The following is a 12,145-nucleotide window of genomic DNA, read 5'->3' on the forward strand; positions in this document are numbered from 1 at the left end:
TGAACCTGAGTCGTATAGAGAGGCTGTGTCTGATCCTCTTTGGCAGAATGCTATGGCTGAGGAACTTGCTGCTCTTCATCATACACATACATGGGATTTGGTTACTCTCCCACCTGGTAAGCATGCGATTGGTTGTCGATGGGTGTATAAGATAAAAACAAAATCTGATGGGTCTGTTGAGCGATACAAGGCAAGACTTGTGGCAAAAGAGTATTCACAACAATATGGTATGGATTATGAGGAGACTTTTTCCCCCGTAGCAAAGATGACGACTGTTCGCACTATGATTGCTGTTGCATCCGTTCGACAGTGGAAGATATTTCAGATGGATGTCAAGAATGCTTTTCTGAATGGTGATCTCCACGCAGAAGTTTATATGACTCCTCCCCCAGGTATTGACCACCAGCCAGGTGAAGTTTGTCGGCTTCGAAAAGCTTTATATGGTCTCAAACAAGCCCCTCGTGCTTGGTTTGAGAAATTCTCCACTGTTATTACTTCCCTTGGATTTGTCCCGAGTAACCATGATTCAGCATTGTTTGTTAGATGTACAAGTGCAGGGCGAATTCTATTGTCCTTATATGTAGATGATATGATTATTACTGGTGATGATCATAGTGGTATTGAGTTATTTAAGCATGATTTGGCTCATCGATTTGCAATGAAGGACTTGGGCTTGCTGCGTTATTTTCTGGGTATTGAGGTGGCTCAGTCTAAGAAAGGGTATCTTCTTTCTCAGACTAAGTATATATCTGACTTGTTTACACGGGCGCGTCTTTCTGACAACAGGACTGTAGATACTCCCCTTGAAACCAATGCACGTTACTCTCCTAGTGATGGTGTTCCATTATCAGATCCGAGTCTTTATCGGACTATTGTGGGTAGTTTGGTTTATCTTACGGTTACTCGTCCAGATATAGCACATGCAGTTCATGTTGTTAGCCAGTTTGTTACTGCTCCTACTTCTGTGCACTGGGGAGCTGTACTTCGTATTCTAAGGTATCTTCGTGGCACTCAGTTTCAGAATATCTTGTTTCCCTCGACGTCATCTCTCGAGTTGCGAGCCTATAGTGATGCTGATTGGGATGGAGATCGCAATGATCGTAAATCCACCACTGGTTTTTGTGTGTTTCTTGGAGACTCTTTAATCTCGTGGAAGAGCAAGAAACAAGATGTTGTCTCTAGATCTTCCACGGAGGCTGAGTATCGTGCTATGGCTGTGACTACATGTGAGATTATTTGGTTACGTTGGCTTCTTGCAGATATGGGGGTTCACATTTCTATGCCTACTCCCCTGCATTGTGATAACAAAAGTGCGGTACAAATTGCAAAGAATTCTGTCTTCCATGAGCGTACGAAGCACATTGAGATTGATTGTCACTTCACCCGTCATCATTTACAGCTCGGGACCATATCGCTTCCTTTTGTTCCATCGTCTTTGCAGATTGCTGACCTTTTTACGAAGGCTCAGTCGGCGTCTCGATTTCGTTTTTTGTGTGACAAACTCTCAATGCTTATTGCTGTTGCATTGTGAGTTTGAGGGGGGATGTTAGCCCATATGTTATTGGGCCTTTAGTTTATGGACCTTTAGGTTATTGGCTATGTATATATAGCCTACTCTTGTTTTAGTTATTTTCATGCTTTTCAGATTATATTGTAAACCTTAGCCTTTCTTCCCTTCAATAAAGTTCTATTAACACTTACTTGTTGTCCTTATTGAAAATATATCTATAATACTGTCATGTTAGAAAAGCAAAACATACTTAATTATTCTTTTTTAATTTTTATTCTTAGTCATAAATATAAATAAATATTAATATAGCACTATAAAATAAATGTGCTTTAAAATAAATATAATGTAGTCAAATTATTAATGTTTCTCTTATGGGCCGTGACAATAAAAAAAATATTTAGAAATGTAGGAAGTGGGATGCAAATGCAAGATGATTGGAACACCACTCTCGCAAAGGGAGAAACGAGAAGAAGGATTTGAAATTATTGGATATTTACATAGATATATTCTATTTGAGGAATACTGAATAAACACTTTTAGCAAGGCGGGAAAAGCTCCTTCCCACAGAGTGTAAGCACCTTTGCCCAATTGCTAATGGGGAATTTGATCCTTTTATAAAATAATACCACTACTATTTTTCTTTAAATCACTCATATTTGTCTGCTCATTTTCATCAGGAGTTCATTAGCAAGAATGGGTGATCTTCATTCTGCACCACAACCTGGAGAGCAACGAATGTTAGCTATCATTTTTGATTTGGATGGCACCCTTTTAAGCACAGGTAATCTTTTTCTTTTATTTAATTTCTCTGGGTTTGATGCATTATTGTTTATTGCTTTTGGGATCTACTGTATTATATGCATAAAAAGACTAATTTTAACCATGCATAAACAATGCAAGTTTTAGTCCGTTCAGACGACATAATCAAGATTTTCACTAAGGGGTTCAAAACTATATTATATGTATAAAAACTAATTTTAATCATGTATAAACACTGTAAGTTTTCGTCGAACGGGGTTGAATTGAATGGTGATTTCGACTAGGGCCATATATATACGTATACTAGAATAAAAAAGAAAAATACTTTGTGCCTCATTTTTTGTGATGCAATTTAAGTGGGAGTAAGTTCAAGAAAGAAAGATGGATTTCATATACTTGTAATTTAAATTGAAGTGCATAAGGTAGGCAGATGCGGTTTCGGGATTTTAACTTCTATGGGTTCAACATTTAAGGTTCTTGGCACTGTGCCCATTGTATCTTTAAAGTTATGGGTTCATATCTACTATTTGTTGCAATTTTTGTGTATTTTTACATATAAATTTATGCTTTGCATCAAAAGTACTTGGTTTAGATGAATCTGGTGTCAGTTTGCTACATCCGCCTTTACAGGGAGGGGTTAGGCTGCATAACACCATTCACCTCAGCCCCACTCATGGGATTACACTCAATATGTTGTTGCATGCACTTCATTCTAAATTTGCTGATACTAAATCTTGGATGCTTATGTTTTAGAGCACCTGACCAAGGAAATTCTGAAGGAATTTCTGGCTGGATACGGAAAGGTGCCAGATAAGGAAAAGGAAAAGAAAAGATTGGGCATGGCCCAAAAAGAGTATGCTATTGGCATTGTCAGTGATTACGACCTTCCTCTCATGCCCGATGAGTATATCCAAGCAGTCATGCCCCTTTATCATGACAAGTAAGTGTTTTTCAAATTGTTTCTCTTACTATAGTTGCTGTTTTTTTTTTTTTTTGGATATATAATTGGCTCTTACTATAGTTGCTGATTTTTTATTTTTTTTTGGATGTATACTTATATGGATATTCACTTATATACTATAAAGAATAATTAATTGACAGTGGCGGACCTAGTGCATTAGTCGTGGATTCGTCCAAACTGAAACGGATCTACAACAGAACTTTTGGATTAACATGTAGCTTTTGCTCAGATTGTGTATATGTATCAATCCACTAAATATCTTATAAATATTTGAATGTGAACCCAATTATTATTGTATATTAAATTGAGGTTACTATAAGAAGCCATCAACTTCAAATCTTGGATCCGACTCTTCGTCCAAACCTAGTAGCTCTGCTTCAAACCCAATATTTATATTTTAGAAGGCCAGTAAATTAGTCAATTACATAATTCTGAACACAATAGTCTAATAGGTTGAGGTAGAATTCGTAGCTCAAAGCCATAAAGTTCAAATCATGGATCTGCCTATTTTTGTTGATGTCATCTTCTCACAAACAATCATCATATTTGTGCATTTCGTTGCATTTCATATTGGATAAGTAACAGGGTTATTGATCCTTACATTCTCCTATTGCTCTTATGTGTTGGATAGAAGTCTTATTCGTGTTGCTTCAAGAGGCTCATGCATCTTCCCATTTTCCTACACTGTGTTATAAAGCTTTGAGCTGAAATGTTCTGTGATAATATCTCTGATTCTAGTTGATGACATGATGAGAATGAAATACTTGTTGCATGACATCTTTAATATATTGACTAGCCTCATGATATTAATACTTTGCTCTGTGTAACTAACAGAATATACTAGAACACTCTGTGATAGTCGACTCCATTTGTCAATATTTACGCGCATCATCTCACATAGTGTTGAGGGTGTGACAGATTAACTAGTATCAGTTTCCCTGCACTGGCATGTTTAAGATATTTGATGATTAAGCAAATGTGCAACAGCGGATTCAGGAAATATTCATGTATAATTTTTTTCCTGTTTCGTTGTAGGTGGTTGCAAGCGAAAGCTCTTCCTGGTGCTAATCGCCTTATAAGACATTTTTATGAGCATGGAGTTCCCATTGCCCTTGCTTCAAATTCCAAAAGGAAAAACATAGATGGGAAAGTCTCTCTCCAAGAAGGTTGTGCTATAACTCATCAAGAAATTAATGCAAAACGCTGTTTATCTTAATTATGCTCCTTTTCACATTATTATTTTCTTGTTTCATCAATTAATGTTGTTATTTTCGAAGTAAATAGTTCATAATGCAGTTCCTTAGAACTGAGAAAATTCTTTCTTCTAGCTGTTACATTGTTTGAAATTCATCAGATGTTGCTCTCTGTTGTCACTTGTAGCTTCCTTATAACTTTTTTCATCCCATTTTATTCTCTTCTTGTGGATCTATCTATGATTTTGTGAAAAAAAATGTGAGGAAGCGTGAAAGAGTATCCGCTGTGTTATCATTTTGTGTTATCATCTTTGCCCAAGTTGCTTGTATGCGCTGATAACTGAATTTCTCAATGAACCACCTGAAGTCAAATCTAGTTGTAAAAAATATGAATCCCTTTAAACTCGAAAACCTGTAAAGTATTTGTTGAATTCTCTTTTTGTTAAAAAAGTTGTTTCCTTCTCTTCCTAAATGAGGTCACCTTCATGACCTTCTAATTGTGGTCAGCACATCAACTTTCTTTCAGTTATTTCCTTGTGAAGGTGTATATTTTAAGCTAACATAATTTTTTTTTTTTCTTTCCCTAGGTTGGAAGGAATGTTTTTCTGTAATTCTTGGAAGTGACCAAGTTAAATCAGGGAAGCCGTCTCCAGACATGTAAGTTAGGCTTTCTACTATGGTTGATACTCTGAATAGTTCTGCTTACTGCTACGCATAAGATATGACATAGTCCTATAGCCTCTATTCTTCTTAAAGTTTGTGTTATCACATTTTTCTTGAAGAAAATATAAGAATATTTCATTGATAACTAGAGAACCAAGAAGGTGCTTTAAGCATGTACTAACTGCTTATCATATCATTCTTTCATCAGCTCATAAAGTTACAGAAATCTATCATTTGGTCTCTGCTATTTAGATATTCATGGTTTGACCGAAAAGACTAAATATGTAAGCAAAAATATTTCAATTGGTGAACCATATAGCTAATTACTTTAAAGTGTCTCCTGCTAATATACTTCTATATGACCCATAGCCATAATACACATAATGTCATTCTTTGCCCTTGATTTTGTTGAAGTTTCTGTATCTTTTTTCGAGTCTAACTGTGAAAAACCTATGCCAATCCCAGAAATGGCCCATTTGATGTTGGAAAGTTGTAGTAAAGAAAATCTGGTTCCCTTGTTTTCTCCCACAATATGGATAAAATTCCTATAATCAACAAAAAGAGAACCAATTAAACCTTCATTGGAAGCTTATAGCAAGGTCTTATTGATATAGTAATATCTTTCTCCACAATACCTTGTGCTATGTTATCTAGCTTCCTATATTTATGTTTTGGGGTGTGACTTAAGAGGAAGGGGAGGGAAAGGCATGCGCCCTCTCTGGCATTCCCGAAACTTGTGTCATTTGAATCTTCTAACAGTGTCTAGGCTGAATTGGAGCTGATTCCTTAGAGTCAAATTACCTAAAAATTACGCATTATCTCATTACCTAAAAAGCCTTATATTCAAATGGAGAATGGTACAGAGGAGGGCCCATTATCCCCCAAGTTTTGAACTATGTGTCACTGGCCTTGTGGGTGGGGGGGTTGGTTTCTCGGTTAATAGTATAATAGTTTGTATGGTGTATATTGGTAACAGGACTGACATGCTGCATTCTGTTTTAAAGCAAGTCTCCTCTTTTCCTATAATGTCTAAATAAGTCTTGTAGACCCAATAGCAATTTTCTGCCTGTTTAAAGTCTGGATTTGTGGATTGATATATACATGTTCAGAAGCTACTAATAGTCTAATCACTTTGCATATAACAGTGACAGACCTGAACTTTTATCCAGTGGGTGATAGTTGAGGGACATGTGAGATAATATTTTGCCTTTTGATTTCCTGAAAATTCTTGAATTGATTTTAGATTTCTGGAAGCTGCAAAACAGATGGGTGTAGATGCAGCTCACTGCCTAGTGATAGAGGATTCTGTGTAAGTAGCTTTTTCTTTTTCATTTCTAGTTAGCCTGTTTAAGTTGGACAGTTCTTTACATGCCTATATTTTGTGCTAGTAAGGAGATAATCATCCACCTTTCATGTTAGTGCATGTATTTCTATTCTCAAGGATCAAACTTACATCGTCACGTTGTAGCTATCAGCATAATTAGCAGTCTAGTGCTTACACTTTTATCAGATTAACATGTACCTCAAAAGTTGCCACTCCTCTACTTTTCTCGCTACTTATAGCTAACTTGATTAGCTGAGTACATTCTCGAAGCTGATTTTGATTCTTCACAAACGTTGATATCATGAGTAGGTAAATTCATCTAATAATTTTTGTGGGACTGAGAACTGAATGTGAGATAAGCATGCAAAAATGTGGTTCTTGAAGTCCACATACCCAGTGCATTGGAGCATGTTAAGTTACTTTACATCCAATAGAAACTTTAACAACAAAGTTGTTGTTGGGCCTAATTTTAATGTTGCTTTAGCACCAAAGGCTGGTGATCCATTCTAGCTTATCATTTTCTAAACAGCTTAAACATTATTCACATGAGATGGGATCCTGTTCATAAAAAGATAAATTGTGCTGTGGTACACACTAATGCACGTGAAGGGCGTCAGGATAATTGCATTTCTGTCCTTTAGTTATTTTCTTAGGAATCAAGGACTCCTGTTTTTCTTTAAATTGACTTGCTCCTTTTTTTCTTCGTTTTCTCTTCAGTGAACTGATCATTCGTGATTCAATATATTGAGAACATGTTTGTACAGTTAACCTACGATTGTTGAACTTTTTTATTAACTGAAGTTGATATGACAGTAGTTCCTCACCCATTAATTTTGACAGCATCGGAGTCGAGGCAGGCAAGGCTGCTGGAATGAAGGTGGCAGCTGTGCCATCTTTCCATTCTGAATTTGATCGATATTCAATAGCTGATTCTAAGCTTCGTTCACTCCTTGAGTTAGATCCAGAACTATGGGGTCTCCCACCGTTTGATGATTGTATGCTTCTTACCAGTATGCTTAGTTTATGCTCTGGTCCCGCCTGCTAGCATGATGCAACTTCTATTATTTAATGATTGCAGGGGTTGGTCATGCATTGCTGGTTGAACCTGTTTCTTTCAGGGGTCTGTACAAAAATGGCCTCCTCCATGATTTTGCAGGTCTTGGACAAGCCCCATGCCCTCCCTCCCTGATTCTTTCTTATTTGTGATATTAGACTCTCAGAACTCTTTCCATACGCCTTCAATCATAAAATTATATCTTGTTATTAAAGCTTATTGCCTTAAGTAAAATTATTGACTAAAGATCATATCCAGATGATGGGCCATCTACTCTACCCGATCAAGTGTTTGGAGTTTATTTTGGCTGGGCAAAACCTGAGGCGTATAAGTTTATAAAGATTGTTCTTGGAATTGGTTGGGAAGATGGCAGCGGCAATTCTAGGAGGAAGATGGTGAGTAAACCACCCAATGCTTCTTCACTTGACATTGTAGGATTCTCGTGGAACTCTCCCTATTATGGTTGCTTAATTTTTTTTTCTGTGAAGGAGATTGCAGAACATTTTGTTTATTCAAACACATATCATGACTGTTATGAGTGTTTAGTGCAGCGGTACTCAATTTGCCTCTTCGTAATGGACAACTGCTATCTATAGTTTGACATGCTACTCACTAAGCATCAAATAATGTAGCACAATTTTTGGTAGGGCGTGTGTTTTAAGAAATGAAAAAAGTTTACTGGTTTTCTTTAGCAGAAGAAAAAGTTCCAGTAATCTTCTTGAATCTTTTTAATTTCTCCATGCATGATATTTCTTGTAATTAGAATTTCTCTATTTGCATAGCCTAATTCCTACTTGACGTACAATTGCTTTTCATCTCTTTTATCTTTTATCGGCTGCTACTTTAAGTTTCTTGTTCTTATATGTTTTCCTAGTTTGAAGATAACCATGTTGATATTTCTACTCCCTTTCAGCAAGCTTGTATAGTTGATATGAGTGACGAGCAGATCCAGCATTGCAAAATGGACTTTGTGATTGTAGGCTACATCAGAGGATCATGCGATGAGGTGATAAAGAAATTTTTTAAGTTAATTTTTCATTGATTTGTTTTGGGAACTGAGAATTACTACCGGGATGATAATAACCATAGTAAAAAGAACGAATAACGAGATTTTTATGGGGAAAACCACAGCTGGGGAAGCGCAGAATAATATTACTATAGCAGGCTATTTTCGAGTTGCTAGTGTATCACAAAGTCCTTGAGACTCAACGATTAACAGTGAGATGATAACCGTAGTAAAAACAAGATGAAAATAAGGAAGGAAATGGTATGTTTTACATGGAAAACCCTTCTTTAACTTTAGGGAAAAGCCATGGAAAAAAAAGGTGCAATGCAAATATTACTTCAGTTAAAAAATTTACAATTGGTAGTTTCAAAGTCCCTGAGTGACTCACCCACCCAAAAAAGGAAACTCACTAGGTTATACCCAATTGGACTACATTTTCTTAGACACCCTCACTAGAATATCATTTTCGTTAGGGAAAACTACATCTTTCTTTGTATCGATGTTGTTCGTACAAATAACAGAATAAGCCTCACAGTTATAGGAGAAGGAAAACTTGTCGTCCAATAAAAGTAGTTCTACAATAGAAATTATTTTATAGAGAAGAAATCAAACCACCTTAGAATTTCTTACCTCCAAGAAACTCTCCTTTTCTTCAAGTTAATTATTCTCATCAAACAACTGTACCTTCCATTAGACACCTTTATCTCATTTTTATCTTTATTTCTGTTTATGTGTCTGGATTCGACAAATCTAGTTAAATGTATGCTTTAGCTGCATCTGATACTTGCTTTAGCTGTTTAGTCAGACCACAAATTTGATGTTCCTGTAGTAGAATCCATCAGCAAGTTCGCGGCATATATAGAAAAGCCCTGATCTCTTGTTGCTTAAATATTGTAGCTAAAACATGTTTTCTCCATTACAGCAACTGAAATCTTCTCCAAATTTGGGTAGGGTCATGTAGTGGCTTAGGGAGATATTCTCTCGTTCCCTTCTTTTTTGGACTAACAAAAACAATAAACTTAGTAGTAAATATTTGTGTTCTTTTCTACCCTTTTACAAGATTGTAAACTTGAGAAGTTGATCAGGTGATGCCTAATTACCATATCTCTATGTCCATTGTTCGCATGTTTTAGCACTCACTCTACTCTAGCTTGCTTAAATTTCTCATCTGTCCTAATTTTAGCATTTTCTATGCATCATTCCTACAGGGAAGGTCAGACAACATTGAAATAGTTGAGGAAGACATGTTAATTGCTGATGCTGCCTTGGATCGGTCTGAATACTCACTTGGTGCATTAAAGTCCCTCTTTTCGGAAACTTCTTTAGAAGATGTGGAAAAGTGAACAAGGACATGATCTGCATTAGCACAGTGAGTAGTTACCTACGTTACCCTCTGAAGGGAGAAATAACTCTTCTGGGTATTTCAGGGTGAAAAGAACTAGAAATAATTTTGAAAATCAGAAAAATTGATCATGATTGTGGTTATCTTTCACGTACTCAAAAGGAAGGTCATGGAAGAGTAGCCTGCCTACCGATTCTTCTGTAAAATTGATAAGTCCCATGGATGTACTACAGAACTTACATTGATCATAGTTCTGGTTAGTGCTTTGCTAGTGGATTGAAAATAATGAAATTGTGTTTTCATTGATGTTTGGTTTAGTCTTTGCAGTTTACCCTTTTACTCTTTCTTCACATGCCAGGTGAATTCAAATGCTTCTTTCTGTATTTTCAGGGTCCTATGTGCACCTTAAGATATTTTCACTTGTAATTTGTGCCATTTTTTGGCTACACATTCATTTTGGTGAACGATTCAATAATAGAGAAATATGCAGGTTAAAAGGGCAGCACCGTGTGCTAAAGCTTCCGCTATGAGCGTGGTCTGAAGAAGGGCCGAACCACAAGGATCTATTTTACGCACCCTTACCTTACATTTTTGCAAGGGGCTATTTCCACTACTTGATGCAGGTTAAAAGGGAAGCCCTCTGCGCTAAAGCTCCTGCTATGTGTAGGGTTCGAGAAAGGGCCAAAGGGCTAAAGCTCACCTTATAATTTTGGAAGGGGTCATTTCCACTACTTGATGAGGGTTAATTTAATATTCCACTTATAGGATCACTTGCACAGGTTGCAAAAAACATCAAATTAAGGGAGAAGTGATGAAATATTGGGAGTATGAATAAGTCACAAGTGATAAAATCTACAAGCCTAAGACACTTCAAAATTTCTTCAGACATTACCTCAGGCACATATGGTTGAAGTTCTATCATTTTTTACGTGTAATACAGCCATATGAAATTGATCCTTAGATTTCAATCAAAAGTATCATTTAGTCTTCTTGTAGAATGGATGTCAACTGATAATATTATACAAAAGATTCGTTTGCGCATGCAATATGAAATCACTTGATATGAAGTTTAAGTTTTTGTTTTGTTTGTACATTCAATTTGAACTTTTTAGATTGTATTTTTTCTAATAACTATGGAAATTTCATAAGTTGTGAAAACTATTAAAATTCCTCAATTCTTATATAAAGTGTTATCAAATGAATAAATCATAGTTCATAAATAGAATATTATAATATCCTAAAACACTACATTGATAAATCACATATCTCCATTTTCCTTTTATAAATAATTTCAAGTGTCCATAATTTTAAATCTTATAAAAACCCACTAATCAACAAGAATAGAAACTATTTATTATTTCACATGATATAAATTATCTCTTCACTGCAAGCATGAGACGAGTGTCTCACATTTTAACATTCATGATTGCTTCTTATAGATCCACTAATCAAGATATATATATATATATCACATTTTAAGATGAGTGTATATCTGTTCTAAATCTCAATATTGGAAATACATTCACCCGTTTCCAAAAAAGAGAAAAAATACATAAGTAGCACATTCCTAGTTATCCATCCAAGCAAATTAGGAAAAAAGAGAATAATTCCTAACCTAATCAGAAAAGGAAATAAAATTAAACCCACCTTTAATTTTTTTCCCTATAAATCACTTGCAAAGCCTCAATTATCTGCATTGTGTCTTTAACATTTATTTTTAGTATAGGTGCAAGTAAAACATCTTCATTCTGTCTTAAAACATTTATCTTTAGTATAGACGCCAAGTAAAACAAAACGTAACATTCAAGAAGAAAGCACTAATCATTGAATCAATGGAGTTCAACAGAGGTGATCATGTGGGAGTAGCAAGCAAAGAAGATGGATTCTTGGCTCTTATTTCGAGGCAATTGTGATATGTTACTTGGCTATCAACAAAAAATACATTGTTCAGTATAAGACCCTTGTGAAAGATGATCTCTCTGGTCCATTGGAAGAACTTGTTAGCCCCCCTGAACTCCGGCCCATTCCGCCGGAGATTCGGGTGGATGAGTTTAATTTGTGTGATCAAGTTGATGCTTTTGATAATGATGGATGGTGGGTTGGAATGGTTACTGCAAAATTGGAGGCAAGTATGTTGTGTATTTTGAAAATTTTGGGGTTGAATGTGTTTATAAAGAAAAAGATTTGAGAGTTCATCAAGATTGGATTGATGGAAAATGGATTTCTTCAAAAAGAGACTGAAATCGAGAGGTCATGATTTCAAGTCGTGGAAACAACTTCTTGTAAAATATAGAAAGTGTAGTATATATAAGACTACATATAATAAGCCCTTG

General features: G+C 35.8%; 1 protein-coding gene across 3 annotated transcripts; it reads left to right on the top strand.

Moving 5' to 3' along the window:
* Positions 1 to 1,871: 1,871 nt before the first annotated feature.
* On the top strand, positions 1,872 to 10,775 carry LOC107856184 (bifunctional riboflavin kinase/FMN phosphatase). 3 transcript variants are annotated; one of them, XM_016701177.2, is made up of 12 exons: positions 1,872 to 2,080; positions 2,188 to 2,291; positions 3,023 to 3,209; positions 4,266 to 4,396; positions 5,011 to 5,080; positions 6,330 to 6,395; positions 7,251 to 7,405; positions 7,489 to 7,566; positions 7,723 to 7,859; positions 8,378 to 8,470; positions 9,679 to 9,839; positions 10,303 to 10,775. In XM_016701177.2, exons 2-11 carry the CDS (start codon positions 2,204 to 2,206, stop codon positions 9,811 to 9,813), a joined length of 1,140 nt encoding a protein of 379 aa, XP_016556663.1. In that variant the 5' UTR covers positions 1,872 to 2,080; positions 2,188 to 2,203; the 3' UTR covers positions 9,814 to 9,839; positions 10,303 to 10,775. The 3 variants fall into 3 exon arrangements, with proteins under 3 accessions (XP_016556663.1, XP_016556662.1, XP_016556661.1); XM_016701176.2 differs by lacking the exon at positions 10,303 to 10,775 and having other exon boundaries at positions 1,872 to 2,084; positions 9,679 to 10,118; XM_016701175.2 differs by lacking the exon at positions 10,303 to 10,775 and having other exon boundaries at positions 9,679 to 10,118.
* Positions 10,776 to 12,145: the final 1,370 nt, after the last annotated feature.

This window comes from Capsicum annuum, chromosome 7 (genome assembly GCF_002878395.1).
Source record: "Capsicum annuum cultivar UCD-10X-F1 chromosome 7, UCD10Xv1.1, whole genome shotgun sequence".
NCBI classification, from domain to species: Eukaryota; Viridiplantae; Streptophyta; class Magnoliopsida; order Solanales; family Solanaceae; genus Capsicum; species Capsicum annuum.